Source organism: Ochlerotatus camptorhynchus, unplaced genomic scaffold (genome assembly GCF_037179485.1).
Source record: "Ochlerotatus camptorhynchus isolate MF236.1 unplaced genomic scaffold, CSIRO-AGI_Acam_v1.1 ptg000130l, whole genome shotgun sequence".
NCBI lineage: Eukaryota > Metazoa > Arthropoda > Insecta > Diptera > Culicidae > Ochlerotatus > Ochlerotatus camptorhynchus.
In genome coordinates, this window is record NW_027040620.1 from 3,060,787 (window position 1) to 3,073,809 (window position 13,023).

At 39.7% G+C, this 13,023-nt stretch overlaps 1 protein-coding gene across 1 annotated transcript; it reads right to left on the reverse strand.

Annotated features, from left to right (window-relative positions):
* Window positions 1–79: 79 nt before the first annotated feature.
* On the reverse strand, window positions 80–12,747 carry hoka. Its single transcript, XM_065220673.1, has 3 exons — window positions 12,594–12,747; window positions 479–562; window positions 80–411 (listed from the first exon to the last, which is right to left on the reverse strand). Exons 1-3 carry the CDS (start codon window positions 12,637–12,639, stop codon window positions 251–253), a joined length of 291 nt encoding a protein of 96 aa, XP_065076745.1. The 5' UTR covers window positions 12,640–12,747; the 3' UTR covers window positions 80–250.
* Window positions 12,748–13,023: the final 276 nt, after the last annotated feature.

Sequence of the window (13,023 nt, forward strand, 5' to 3'; positions counted from 1 at the left end):
GACTAATGTTAGTAGCATAGAAAAAATTTCAATGATATAATCGATGATTTGTAATGAATTTACTTGCTTGTTTACTTAGTTTATCGGTTTGAAAAGTGTTTTCATCGTTTATTGACTATTGAAGAGATACAAGTCATTTTAATACCTGAAGATATGATACTGTTGAAACTTCTTTAGCTTGGATTGTACACTCTTTGAACTCGATTTCTTACGGAGAACCTTAAGCTATGTTTTACCGAATAGAGTACAGTTACGAATCGTCCTGCATCATCGCCGGAGTGTATGAGTTGACGTTCTCGATTGGTGTTTGCAGGACCAGTTTACGGAATACGAGATATGACAGTCCTCCGATTAGAATTTGACCAATTCCCACTAAAGTGACGATGGCCCACGCTGGAATGGCCGTCCCACCTGTGAAATCGTAGGTAATATAGTAAATAGAGTTAACTGAACATAATTTGCTCTGATTAAATCTTACGCTTTTGGGTACGAGTGATGGTACGGCGCCCTCGAAGGATCTTACGTCTGGCCTCGGTTTCATCCAGGCACAAGCTTAGCACCACTGAAAATAGGATAGTTTAAGTAGATGAATCATCGTGGATGTGGAATGGTGAGTTTTAGTTTGAAATGGTTAATCATATGTGGGAAATTGAATTACAGTGATGATAAATCTCATTCATTCGTCACTATCATGAAACTTTTGATCGGGCTACCAAAGTAAACAGGCCCGGTGGTTCTTACTAAAATGGATAACAATTATTTGAATAAAGGTGAAACTTTATCATTGACTAAAATAATAAAGAGATACTGGCGAAGGTTCACGAAATGATAATTTTCTGATAATATCGTGTTAAATCTTGACAGACTACAGATGTTATGTCTCAACGTCTTAACTGATTTCGCCTGTCTTCAACTTAATTGGTGGTCCTTGAGCGCTTCCTCAGTTGTTAATAAAGCTGCTTCTAAATCTGGCAGCAGCTCTTCTGGACAGCTACAGTACTGCTGCAACTAAATAGTGTTTCCAATGAGAATGATAGATTGCTTGATTTATGTTTTCTTAGCCGTGAGGTTGCTTCTAGTTGCTCGATTTATGGGGTGCCTGAGCCACTAGTTAAGCGTTGTAGGCATCACCCATCTCTGGAGATATCATTGAAATTGAACCAGGCATTTTCTTTTCGTAACACTATGGATAGCATTTCATATGACTACTGGAAGGCTTACTTCGATGGAATGACTGCCTTTTTCGAGAGCATAAACTGGGATGAAGAACTGCGTGATGATGACTCGACTATTTTTACGAATATTGTTGTTTATGCAATCGACCAGTTCGTACCGAAGAAATTTCCAGTCATACCAACTCACCCTCCATTGTCAAACCCTCGTTTGAAACGTCTTAAATCATCTAAACTGGCTGCCTTGAAAAAGTTTTGCAAACTGCAAACTGACGTGTCGAGAAAGAAATACATACGCATTAACAAGCAGTACAAGCAGGTCAACAAGCAACTCTACCTAGAACACCAGCGTCAACAACAAAATAAGCTCAAAACTTATCCTAAAAGCTTCTGAAATCACGTGAAATATCAACGAAAGGAATCGGGTCTGCCCTCCAAAATGTTCAACTAGGATCGAGAAATGTCTAATGTGGATGGTATCACGGATCTATTCAGGTCACATTTCTGCAGTGTTTTCGTCAACGAGGAGCTCTCTGACGAACACGTTTCAGATGCAGCAAGTGAGGCTTCCATACGTTCAGTCGTTGAATCTCATCCACCTTTATCGAGAGATGACGTTCAAACAGCATGCCTTCGCTTATTTTTTTTCCAGTATTGGTCCGGATGGAATTTCACCTGTGGTGATTAAAAACTGTATAGGAGCCTTGAGCGCACCACTAGCATTTATATTCAACCTCTCGTTGAATTCTGGAATCTTCCCTGATGGCTGGAAGAATTCTTTTGTTTTTCCTGTCCAAGAAAGGCGATAAACAGTCAGTTATCAACTATCGATGCATTGCGGCTCTGTGCGCAGTTTCAAAACTTTTTGAGCTGATAGTTTTGGATTATTTTAAACACACTTGCTCCAGTTACGTTGCCTCCGAACAACATGGATTTATGCAGAAGAGATCCACTGCATCACATTTCGTGCAATATACATCTTTTATAATTCGCGAGCTTGAAAAAGGCGAACAAGTTGATACTATCTACACGGATCTGTCTGCTGCGTTTGATAAAATGAACCACAAGATTGCTGTTGCCAAATTAGAGCGATTAGGCTTCCATGGTCCCCTTCTTAATTGGCTTCGTTCTTACCTCACCGGTCGTCAAATGTCAGTGAAAATAGGTGACCGTATTTCTCAGTCGTTTCCGGTTTCTTCTGGTGTACCCCAAGGTAGTCATATTGGGCCGTTCGTATTTCTGCTGTATTTGAATGACATTCTCTATTCAATCAGGTGTCCGAAGCTATCTTACGCGGATGATTTTAAACTGTATTTGGTCGTAAAGGATCGTAGTGATTCAGTTTTCCTTCAACAACAGCTGGACGTTTTTGCTACTTGGTGTCACAAGAATAGGGTGGTATTGAATGCTTCCAAATGTTCCATCATCACTCCTGCGTTCGAACATTGACTGTAGTCCACTTTTGCAACAGCTTAACATTAATATAAGACGAGTCAATTTGCGAACCCACTCTTTCTTTACGATCCCGACTTCTCGCACAAACTATGGTGCAAACGAACCAATTACTAGCTTGTGTTAAATTTTTAATAAATGTTATAACTTTTTTGACTTCAATGCTTCCCGTGCTAGCCTTAAGTATTTATTTTACAATGTTTTATCATCCTGATTGAGTAAAGATAAATGTTTCCTGATTTAGTTTAATTATATATGTATCTGTAGGATTTTATGTTATCTGTTGATACGAAAAGAAGAGGTTTTCCGCTCACTTGAGAAGGGGCAAGGTTGGTCCTTCTGAAGTGGACTTTTCCCTCGCAAATAAATAAATAAATATACAATGATAATGTATGCCTAGGGGAGTCGAAACATTTTCCATCCCGTAAAATTCCTAGCCTGAAATTCGAACTCGTCACCGCCGGCATAGTCTTGCGTTGAGCTTGTGTATTTAATGACTGAGCTAAGGGAGGCCCCTCTGAGCCACTAAATGGTTGCAAAAAAAAAGCTGTAAACTCAGCCCCAAACAACACAAACACTTGCTTTATCACAGAGTGTGCACATCGAGGTACGCAACAGAGCGTTCACAGTGCGGCACATGAAAGCTTTTGACGGTTTACCGATGACTATTAACTTTTTATACAAGAGAAAAGATGAAAATAAAGACGGAATTTCAAATGTCTTTTTGCATGCTCGGCACGAATTCAGCAGCAAAGCTGATTAAAATCAATTTTAAACAAAATATGCGATACTGGCAGCATCGGCGTAGGCGTATTGGGATTGTCTAAGGGACCAGTCGCTTTGAATTGAGTATTGATCTTGTGCTTCATTCCTTGGTAGATTAAGGCTTGCAGTCAAATTTCAATATCCTGATCTAATAAATCTTTCTGCATGCAAACAAACTGCTGGGATGGGTTTCTTACACTTCTGTGTATGCTTTTAACGACAAACGGACTAACCAGATCCACGACAAATTTCGAATCTGAAAAACTCGACTCGGCAGGAAACAATATTTGAGATATTTTAAATCGTTTTCTGTGCAAAAATTACATAAAAAATTATAAAAGTTTATGTAAATCATTTGAAAATATGTGGTGGCCGAAGATATTCCGGATTTTTGGGGGTCATGTCAAAAACAGTTTTTTTTTCATCGCTTGTATTTTTGTCAGGTATGAAAGTTTATTTGATTTCATATTTCTTCTAGAATCAATTTTGAATTAAATGCTGGCCACAGATTCAAGATCTGTTGAGAAACAACCGAGATCTACCCATTAATTTGAAACCGGTTCCGGTAAAGTGACCACGTCAATATGGGTATCAATCCTTATGATTTTTCTGCGCGATATCTTCAGAATCGTTTTCAGTGTCATAAGTTGCGGTGGCCATCCTGGAGCATGTTCTGACCGGAACCATATCAACATGGCAGTCAAACTTCAAGATTTTGCAAGCTTTGAGATGGATAATAACTAGGTAGGTCATGACTTTTCATACACATTTCCTGACAGTTGGTGAAAGGTCATTTGGATTCAAGCAGCTGCACGGGTAAGTTGGACATTGATTAGCTGCGTCGTGGGTGATTTGCCCATAATTAATATTGGCGGATTTTCACATTTCTGGCGATCCTGCCAGGAGACGAACCTGGAATCTTGGAGACCCACTTGCATGGACAATAGGATAAGAACGCGACCGGGACGGCCGTTCTGAATGCGAGTGAGGACGAATTTGCAAAAATCGTCTCCTTGCCATGGCAAAGCCACAGGAGAGAACGCGACCGGGATGGTCGTTCTAAGAAAACGAGTCAGGAAGGATTTGAAAAAAAAAAAATCATCTCGTGGTGACACTGCCACAGGATAAGAACGCGACCGGGACGGCCGTTCTAAATGAGGACGGATTTGCAAAAATCGGCTCCTCACCGTGGCAAAGCCACAGGAGAGAACGCGACCGAGACGGCCGTTCTGAGAAAATGAGTGAGTCCAGCTTAATGCTGCTAACAGAATTGTGAAGGTAACCACACCGGAGGTAACGGAGCTCTCGACGGAGCCAATCTGAATCGCGGTATTTATAAACGCGATCGGAACCGCCAGCAGGGGAGAAGTATGCAATTCCGGCAAAACCAAGTAAGGATGAAATTTATGAAGGAACAACAAGCAAATACAAAGAGAAGGTAGTAATCAAACGTTGGCAACCGGTATCTAGATCCTAGATACGCATTTGCATGCTGCTGGAAATTATTTGATGGACGGTGAGGATAAACGGATTAAAAGTAAATAGTTTAGAGCCATGATAATGAAGAAGAGCAGCACTATTTATTTTTGTGTTGTTAATGAACAATCTCTGTGATTTCCTGAATCTCCTGTTTATTTATTAGGATGTTCAAAAGTTCAAAACCATGGACGTAGTCGATTGACTCTCCCACCAAAATATGTTTAGCAAACTTAGATGAATTCAGTACCCAAAAGTTAAAGCTAACACTAGGAAGTAACTGAAATCTAGCCCCGTAACGTTGGTAGATCACCTTTTCGTGGTACGTTACGGGATGTAAGATCTACCACCGATTCCTAGTCCTGACTTCTTCAAACTAGGGGAACAGGTTTTTTTCAGCAATCAAAGGAACACATCTTAGTCCTTGTTACTTTTTATGCCTTGTTGATAGTGATAAGTCCTCGGGTTGCCTGGACCGAGGATGACCTTGAAACAAGGAAAAAATGAGTTAGTTAGTATTCACCTATGTATGTGATTCATAATCTTCTATTCGTTGTTCCCTAGTTTGAAGTGGTTAAGACTAGGGTTCTGATGCATGGTCATTATCGGTTTCATAGCTTGTTTTTGTTGCTAAGGAATCCAATTTTGACTGACAAAGGGGCGCGCCTTTGGAGGGTGTTTCAACACTCCGAAGGGTATAAATAGCGGAACCTTTCAGTTAGAATCGATTCCGTGCGATGAAGGCAAGAATGACAACTGTATCAAAACCGAATACTTCATCATTTCTCAATAGTGATGGAGTAAAACGACATGCACTAAACTAAGGACACGGGATATACTACAATAGATCAAATTACTGGTCGCAGTGGTGTGGTGTCCCGAACAGAGGAAAAAAAACTGAAGATCTATTGCTGCTTCTACTATCGCCAGTGGGAATTTTAGGTCGATTCCTTCTTGATTCCTAAATTGTAGCATTATCCGAGTACCATGATGATAATGTAGAGGTACATTTTCCACTTGCCGGGTGGGTCATAAGCACAGGTTTCGGCAAACGTCTACCAGAATGAGACACGGTAAAGACATTTCTTGTCATGGATGGATAGCTTCTGCCATCACTCACCCTTCTCCTTCTCGTGGAGGAGTTGAACTTAATGGTTGGCAACGGTAAGCGTATACTGGCTAACAGTTCCAGCAGTGGCCGACGATCTCGCGCTTACCAATCTTATCATCGTTAAAGCAAGAGGAATGAATGTTGTACAAAGAAAAACTCACAGTCGTGTTATTTGATGCACGTTTTACTTTTTAACAGGACAGGCACAGTGATTACCCTCGTATAACCATCCATGAGAACTTTGCAATGTAAACAAACAATCTCAAAAGTCATAACTACAGGGTTGCCAAATTCATGGGATACTGAGATCGACAGTTTGATTGCCACATTTCGGCACACTCGACCCAACGCAACGCTTGCCACAGTTTTCGGCACAGATAAAGTTCTCGGTACAGATAGAGGTTTGCAGAGTACCCCTTGCATATGATAGTTATTTGATAATTTTCTTTTTGCTCGAATGTTATTCTACCATTTGTGTTGTGTGAGAGAGACGACGGTAGAGCATGAGTGTATGAATACAAACAGACTGTCGCGCACGACAACGAAGCGAGTTTTAGTAAAAACGTCAACCCCTGTGTCCAACAATGATCGCGTTGAGGCTTTGCTGCAGAAATTGTCCGAGTCGAACAGCAGATACTGTGATCTGGTTCTAGACTAATGTGAAAATCTCCAGTCGATTAACGTTGTCAAAGTGATTTTTAATTCTAGACGCAGCCAATGTCGCCGGTGTCGCTAGAAAAAGATACGGTGATTTGTTTTTGCTTATATGAAAAAATGGGAAATGCTTGTTTTAATGTGAAAATTGACACTGGTGGTTTAACACATTTTTGCGGAACACAACTACAAAATATTGTTTTCTCTGATTAAGCTAAAAAAACAAAAAAAAACATGGAAATAAAATCAACTCTCCATACATTTTTTTACTAACATTATGCCAAGAGAAAGGTGGGTGTCGCCATGATATTAGTGAAATTAAAACTGACAGCATTCAGTGATTCATTATCATTAATTAATATTCAAAATAATAAAAAAACTTTTTATAACTTTTATACCGAATAAGAGGGAATATATGAGATGGATAATAACTTGGCAGGTCATGACTTTTCATACACATTTCCTGACAGTTGGTGAAAGGTCATTTGGATTCAAGCTGCTGCACGGGTAAGTTGGTCATTGATTAGCTGTGTCGTGGGTGATTTGCCCATAATTAATATCGGCGGATTTTCACACAAGCCAATGCCAATGGTAGCCTTTTCAGGTCTAGAGCTTGTTACGGTTTCCTTGGAGCTGGTTTTGCATGAATTACCCTGGGTACGCCGAAACTGCTCCAGAGTAATTGGGGCAAGCTGTGGACATGGAAAATCTTCGATTGGCAATGGTTTGATCAATATTGAAGTTTGACACCCATATTTATATGGTTCCGGTAATGTCTCAAATTGGCCACTTCCCAGGGGCAAACTCCGGACCTGAAAAAGCTACCATGGCATTGGCTTGCAAAATCTTGAAGTTCGACACCCATATTGATATGGTTCCGGTCATGTCCCAAATTGGCCACTTCACCCGGGGAACCCAGAACCTGCTCTAGGATGGCCATTGCAACTTGTGATGCTGGAAACAATTCTGAAGCTATCGCGCTGATAAATCATGAGGATTCATTCTCGTATTGACGTGATTTAAAAGATTAACATAGTTGTTGGGTAGTGTAGTTAAGAAGTGCAAAACTTTGTAACGTCACGCAACATAGTCGCTCATTAAATCATTTTGAGTTACCTAAATCATAAGCTCTTGGACAATTCTTATATAAAATGTAACACTTTTCCCAAATCTGCAATAATATTTGAGGGTTAGTTTTATTTTTTTTTTAGTTGCAATCAAGGTCATAGTACATAAACTACCAACAAATCATTCAAAAACGTGGATACATCCTTGTAAAATATGTCAGATGCCTCAACATTTAAGTTTGCTTAAAAAACTGCAGTGATCTGAATATAAAGGGTGGAACGGTCAAAAATTGGTCAACTCAAATTTGGCGAATTTTTTTAATCGTGCATTTAAAAAACTTGAACACCCCTCATTTTGTATTTCTGTGCCTCTATTTTGTTTTTGCCATTTTCTATTCAGTTGTCAAAATGGCGTCGAAGCAAGAGGAACAGCGTTTCAAAATTTTGCTTGCGCATAGCGTTATATTGAACGATGAAATATACGTCAAGGCGAATTTAAAGCAGCTCCCAGGTCAAGAGTTTACAAGGCTACCGGAAAAGGAAAGGTTCAAAGGAAATTCATGAATCAGAATCCTCTGATTCTGTAAAATGGAAATTTTATAGAGTTGAAGAAAATGTTCAATTCCTGGTTTAAGGTCAGAATAATCTTGAAGAAATTTACAAGATTCTGGAATGAAGATTCAGCTTTCGGATCTTGAAATGTTTTGCAAGATCCCAGATTTGAAAACAAATATAATTTAAATGAATTTTAGAAAATTTTGAAGGTTCATGGGCTTGAAAAAAATATTAAGGATTCTGGAATTTGGTGGCATTACCATATATGAAGAATTATGAGACGAACGCAAAAGGAATTCAAAGGAGTTTTCTAATAGAGGTCTGACTGGAATCCCATTATAGTTTTGAGGAGAACTTCAAGCAAAATCTATGGAATGCTTTCAAGGTAATTCTGAGGACCTAGGTAGTTCTGAAAAGATTTCACATGATAAGAGCTTCAATTTAATTCTTAGTAGAATCCCAAATTGAGAAGAAAATGCAAGATTATTTGAGTATAATTGCTAAACAAATGTGAGAAAAATTCCATGTGAATTCTGAGAGCATTCCAATTGAATTCTGATGAGCAATTCAACGGGAGATCGAAGCGTTACTTCACCAGAGAAGAGTATACAAATAAATGAATGCTTGTTTGTTTTTCAGTGAATGTGATTTAAATCTTAAAAGTAGCCCTAAACTTTTGTAAGGCGTCACCTTTACTCACTCAAGGTTGATTTTAATCTACCGTTCCGATTCAAATTTCGGACGATTCAAATTTCGGACACTTTCATTTTTAATTAAATATTATCCAGTTAGAAACAAAGTAATAATGTTAGATGATCGTGGAGGGCACTAGTCAAAAAAATTTAAAATTTACAAGACATGTGGATCATATTCGACCGAGATAATCAACTTTTAAAAGTGTCCGAAATTCGAGTTTAAGTGTCCAAAATTTGAATCGGCACGGTATATAGGGGAAATGGATGTAATGCCGGCCTAAATGTCCCTAACTTGGGCCCATACATAAATTCAGCAATCGATTAAATTTTCAATAGCGACCAAAAATATCCATTACTTCTTCTTCTTTTTCGCATTTCAAGCTTATTGCATATCGCATATTAGCTTATTGCGTGCTCTCAACTTAGTGTTCTAGATGCACTTCCACAGTTATTAATTGAGAGCTTTCGATGCCTGTACCATTTTTGCATTGATATGATTGTGTGGCAAGTCCAATCATACTTCTATGCCCAGGGAAGTCGAGAAATTTTCCAACCCGAAAAATTCCTAGACCGGACCGGGAATCGAACCCAGCCACCTCCAGCATTCTCTTGCTTTGTAGCTGCGCCTTTACCGACTGAGCTAAGGGAGGCCCCAAAAATATCCATTAGTACCGTCCAAATAACGCGTTGATATAGATAAAATTGATAAATAGCAGCTTTTTAGCGATGGGCCCAATCTTAGATCCATCGGCCAACACTAGAGCCATTTCCCGTATCTCTAAAAGTTCTTGCGAAAAATCCTGATGTTTGCATATCATTCGCCCTATTTGTGGATTGGGGCATATTTCACTGTTTTGGTCATACTGCTAAAACTAATCATGAGGCATGATTGTCGTGCAAGAACTGTTGGTTGAATTCAATCCAGGGATGCTTAGGTAATCGTAACAGAAAGCACTTCACTCAAAAATATCGCAACAGATTTTTAATAATCCTGATTCTTTTTTTCCTTGCTGAGACATTTTCAAACGGATTAGTTTGCATTGGAAGAGTGAACGTTTTATAAAGACAGTCAATCATTCATTAATCCGAGGGGCACGCAATACAAATAACCGATGCGTTGAAGTTAAAATGCAATCAAAAGTTCTTAAAGTATGCGTTTTGAAGTAGTGCTAATGGTAATTAAAATTATCTATCCGTAATTAATGTAATTAAAAGTATTGAAAATATAATTAATGTACTTGAATTACAAAATTTTAAATCTAATATAAGGAGTTATAAACTAGTTAATGTTCTGCATTGTGTAAGTAATGTAATTAAAGCAGTAGGTAAAGGGTGTCCACGATGAAATTGCCACACTATGAAATTGCTCTAACTTTTTAACCGTTGGGTAGAATTTAATGAAAATTTGGGTGGATTTAGTTCATAGTGCATTATTTACATCCTGCAAGTTTTAAAGTCTTGTGATCAAAACTCGCGGAAATGGAGTCGAAAGAACAGCTCGTGCGTGATAAAATCTTGCGCATTCATCACGAGAACAAGGATCTCTCGCATCGTTCCATCGCTAAAACGTTGGGAATCGCGAATTCCACGGTGTCGCGAGTGATTAAGCGGTTCGAGGAACGGTTGACCACCGATCGGAAGCCCAGAAGTGAAGGAAAAAGTATTCCGTACAACACCAAAAATCACAACCGCGTAGTTGGGGCCTTCAACCGAAATCCGAACGCCTCCGTTAGGGATGTGGCTAAGAAGCTGCACCTAAGCCGAAGTTTTGTCCAGAAGGCCAAAAGTAAGGCTGGGCTTCGAACGTTCAAGGTACAAAAGGCCCCTAATCGCGACGAGAAGCAGAACAAGTCCGCCAAAACCCGTGCCAGGAAGTTGTACCTCAACATGCTGACGAAAGTTGAATGCTGCATCATGGACGACGAAACATATGTGAAGGCCGACTTCAAACAGATCCCCGGCAACCTGTTTTTCACGGCCAAGGATAAGTTCAGCGTTCCGGAGCATGTCCGCACTCAGAAGATGTCCAAATTTGCGAAGAAATTCCTGGTTTGGCAAGCCATCTGCACGTGCGGGAAGCGGAGTGCACCTTTCGTGACCCAGGACACGATGAACGGACAGGTGTACATAAAAGAGTGCCTCCAGAAGCGGCTGCTTCCTCTCCTGAAGGCCCACAACGTCCCAACAATCTTCTGGCCGGATTTGGCCTCACGCCACTACTCCAAGGACGTGCTGAAGTGGTATGCGGACAATAAGGTCAATTTCGTGCCGAAAATGTTCAACCCTCCCAACACTCCGGAGCTCCGCCCCATCGAGAAGTACTGGGCGATTATGAAGCAGCACCTTCTTAAACGATCTAAGGTAGTGAAGACAGTCGAGGAACTGAAGAAAGTATGGGTTTACATGCAAAAAACGGTTGATTCACAGGTTGTGCAGAATCTTATGGCCGGGGTTAAGGCCAAGGTGCGGGCATTTGCGTATGGACTGTAAATAAAATACGAGTAAAATGGTAAAATGAAGTTTAATAGTTATTTCTCAATCCCTGAAAATTTGATGGCAATCGGATGAAAACTCGAATTTTGCGAATCAATTTTGTGTGTGGCAATTTCATCGTGGACACCCTTTAATGGAATTAATTTAATTACAGCCGTTGCCTGCGTAGGAGTTAAAGGTTATTGCGTGCCCCTAGCATTAATCATAGCACGAAGTGTGAGTTATTGATACTAAGAAAAGAATATTTGATGCAGATAAGCTAAACTACTAACACGATTCTATTACTAAACCAAACACTATTTGGGTCTGCTTTCAATCGAGCTTACACTCGGCAGAGAACGTTTGTCACATTCTCTCTGTTTTCCGCATCTTTCGTTCTACTACTGTTCTCAGTCCCGAGTGTACGTTCAAGTTACTTGCCTGATGGAATTCACATTTAGTCAGCAATATTTAAGCAATCAACGATGGCTATATTGTTTCTGTGGACTTCGCGCAAGAGACCGAATTTTCCCATGCAGTTTGATATGATCAGTTTATTTTTTTGCTTGTACTAGGATTTCACACATTTCTGTACTGTATGTCAATAATACGCAAGAAGCCCCAAAAGTATGTTGTACTGATAAGACTTTCAACAGGCACTAAACCGTTAGCTTTTACTCCTCTGCAGAAGGGAACAGGTTTCGCATTTAGCAATGTGCGTACGCGCATACCACAATTAAATGCATTATATATTTCCTACATTCTGTGTAGTATTTTCATACAAAACGTCCTCATGCCAAAATTTAAAGTCTAATGTTTAGTTAGGAATCAACTTAATTAAATAAGTCAACCAACATTTTATATATTTATTTGGAATGCCTATCGAAGATCGCGTTGTAGAATTTGTATATGCGGTAAATTATTACAGATTACCAATATTTTTATCCACAACGGTAAGAGAATCTTGCACAACCCGGTTGGGTGTTGAATCCCTTTTTTACGGCGATCACGCAACTGAGATAGTATTCTCCAAATTGACTCTAATATCGAAACACTTCACTAGCACTGACTCATAATTATTTTGAAATCGTTATTCACATGAACGATGATTCATGAATTGAGGGCGTTCCTCGGGCGTAAATCATAACTATTTGAAACAATTCCTAACGCATACCTATGAGTAGAGCAAAGTAGAACGCTTTCCTCTTGAACAGCTGCATGTTGATCGGTGAAGTTCTTAGTCGGATTATCTCAATATAATTTCACTTATTTAAATTAATCTTCAAACACCAAGTGGCACACCGCCGTCGTTCGCCTTTTTTTTCACTGGAAGTTCTTTCAAAAGTCGCACAAATACTAGACCTTGTAGTGCGAACCGAGTATAGTAGGACCTGTTCGAGCGTATCAATTTCCCTTCAGGTGAATCAAGCGACCTGATAAGATAAGCCTCGAGCGCGCACCCTCTCCCGCGTGGTGGTATGCGATTCGAAATGTAGTTATGGCAATCGCACTTAGATAAGATATGAACATGTTCCACAATGAGTGTTATATGGGAATGGTGATACCGAGTGCAGTGTTGAAATACTCAAACCAAAGCAGTATAC

Coding starts and splice junctions, on each gene's coding strand:
- hoka (XM_065220673.1), bottom strand. CDS start 12,639: ATGCAGCTGTTCAAGAGGAAAGCGTTCTACTTTGCTCTACTCATAG. Junction 563..12,593: donor CTACTTTGCTCTACTCATAG/GTATGCGTTAGG, acceptor TCCTATTTTCAG/TGGTGCTAAGCTTGTGCCTG. Junction 412..478: donor CATCACTCGTACCCAAAAGC/GTAAGATTTAAT, acceptor ACGATTTCACAG/GTGGGACGGCCATTCCAGCG.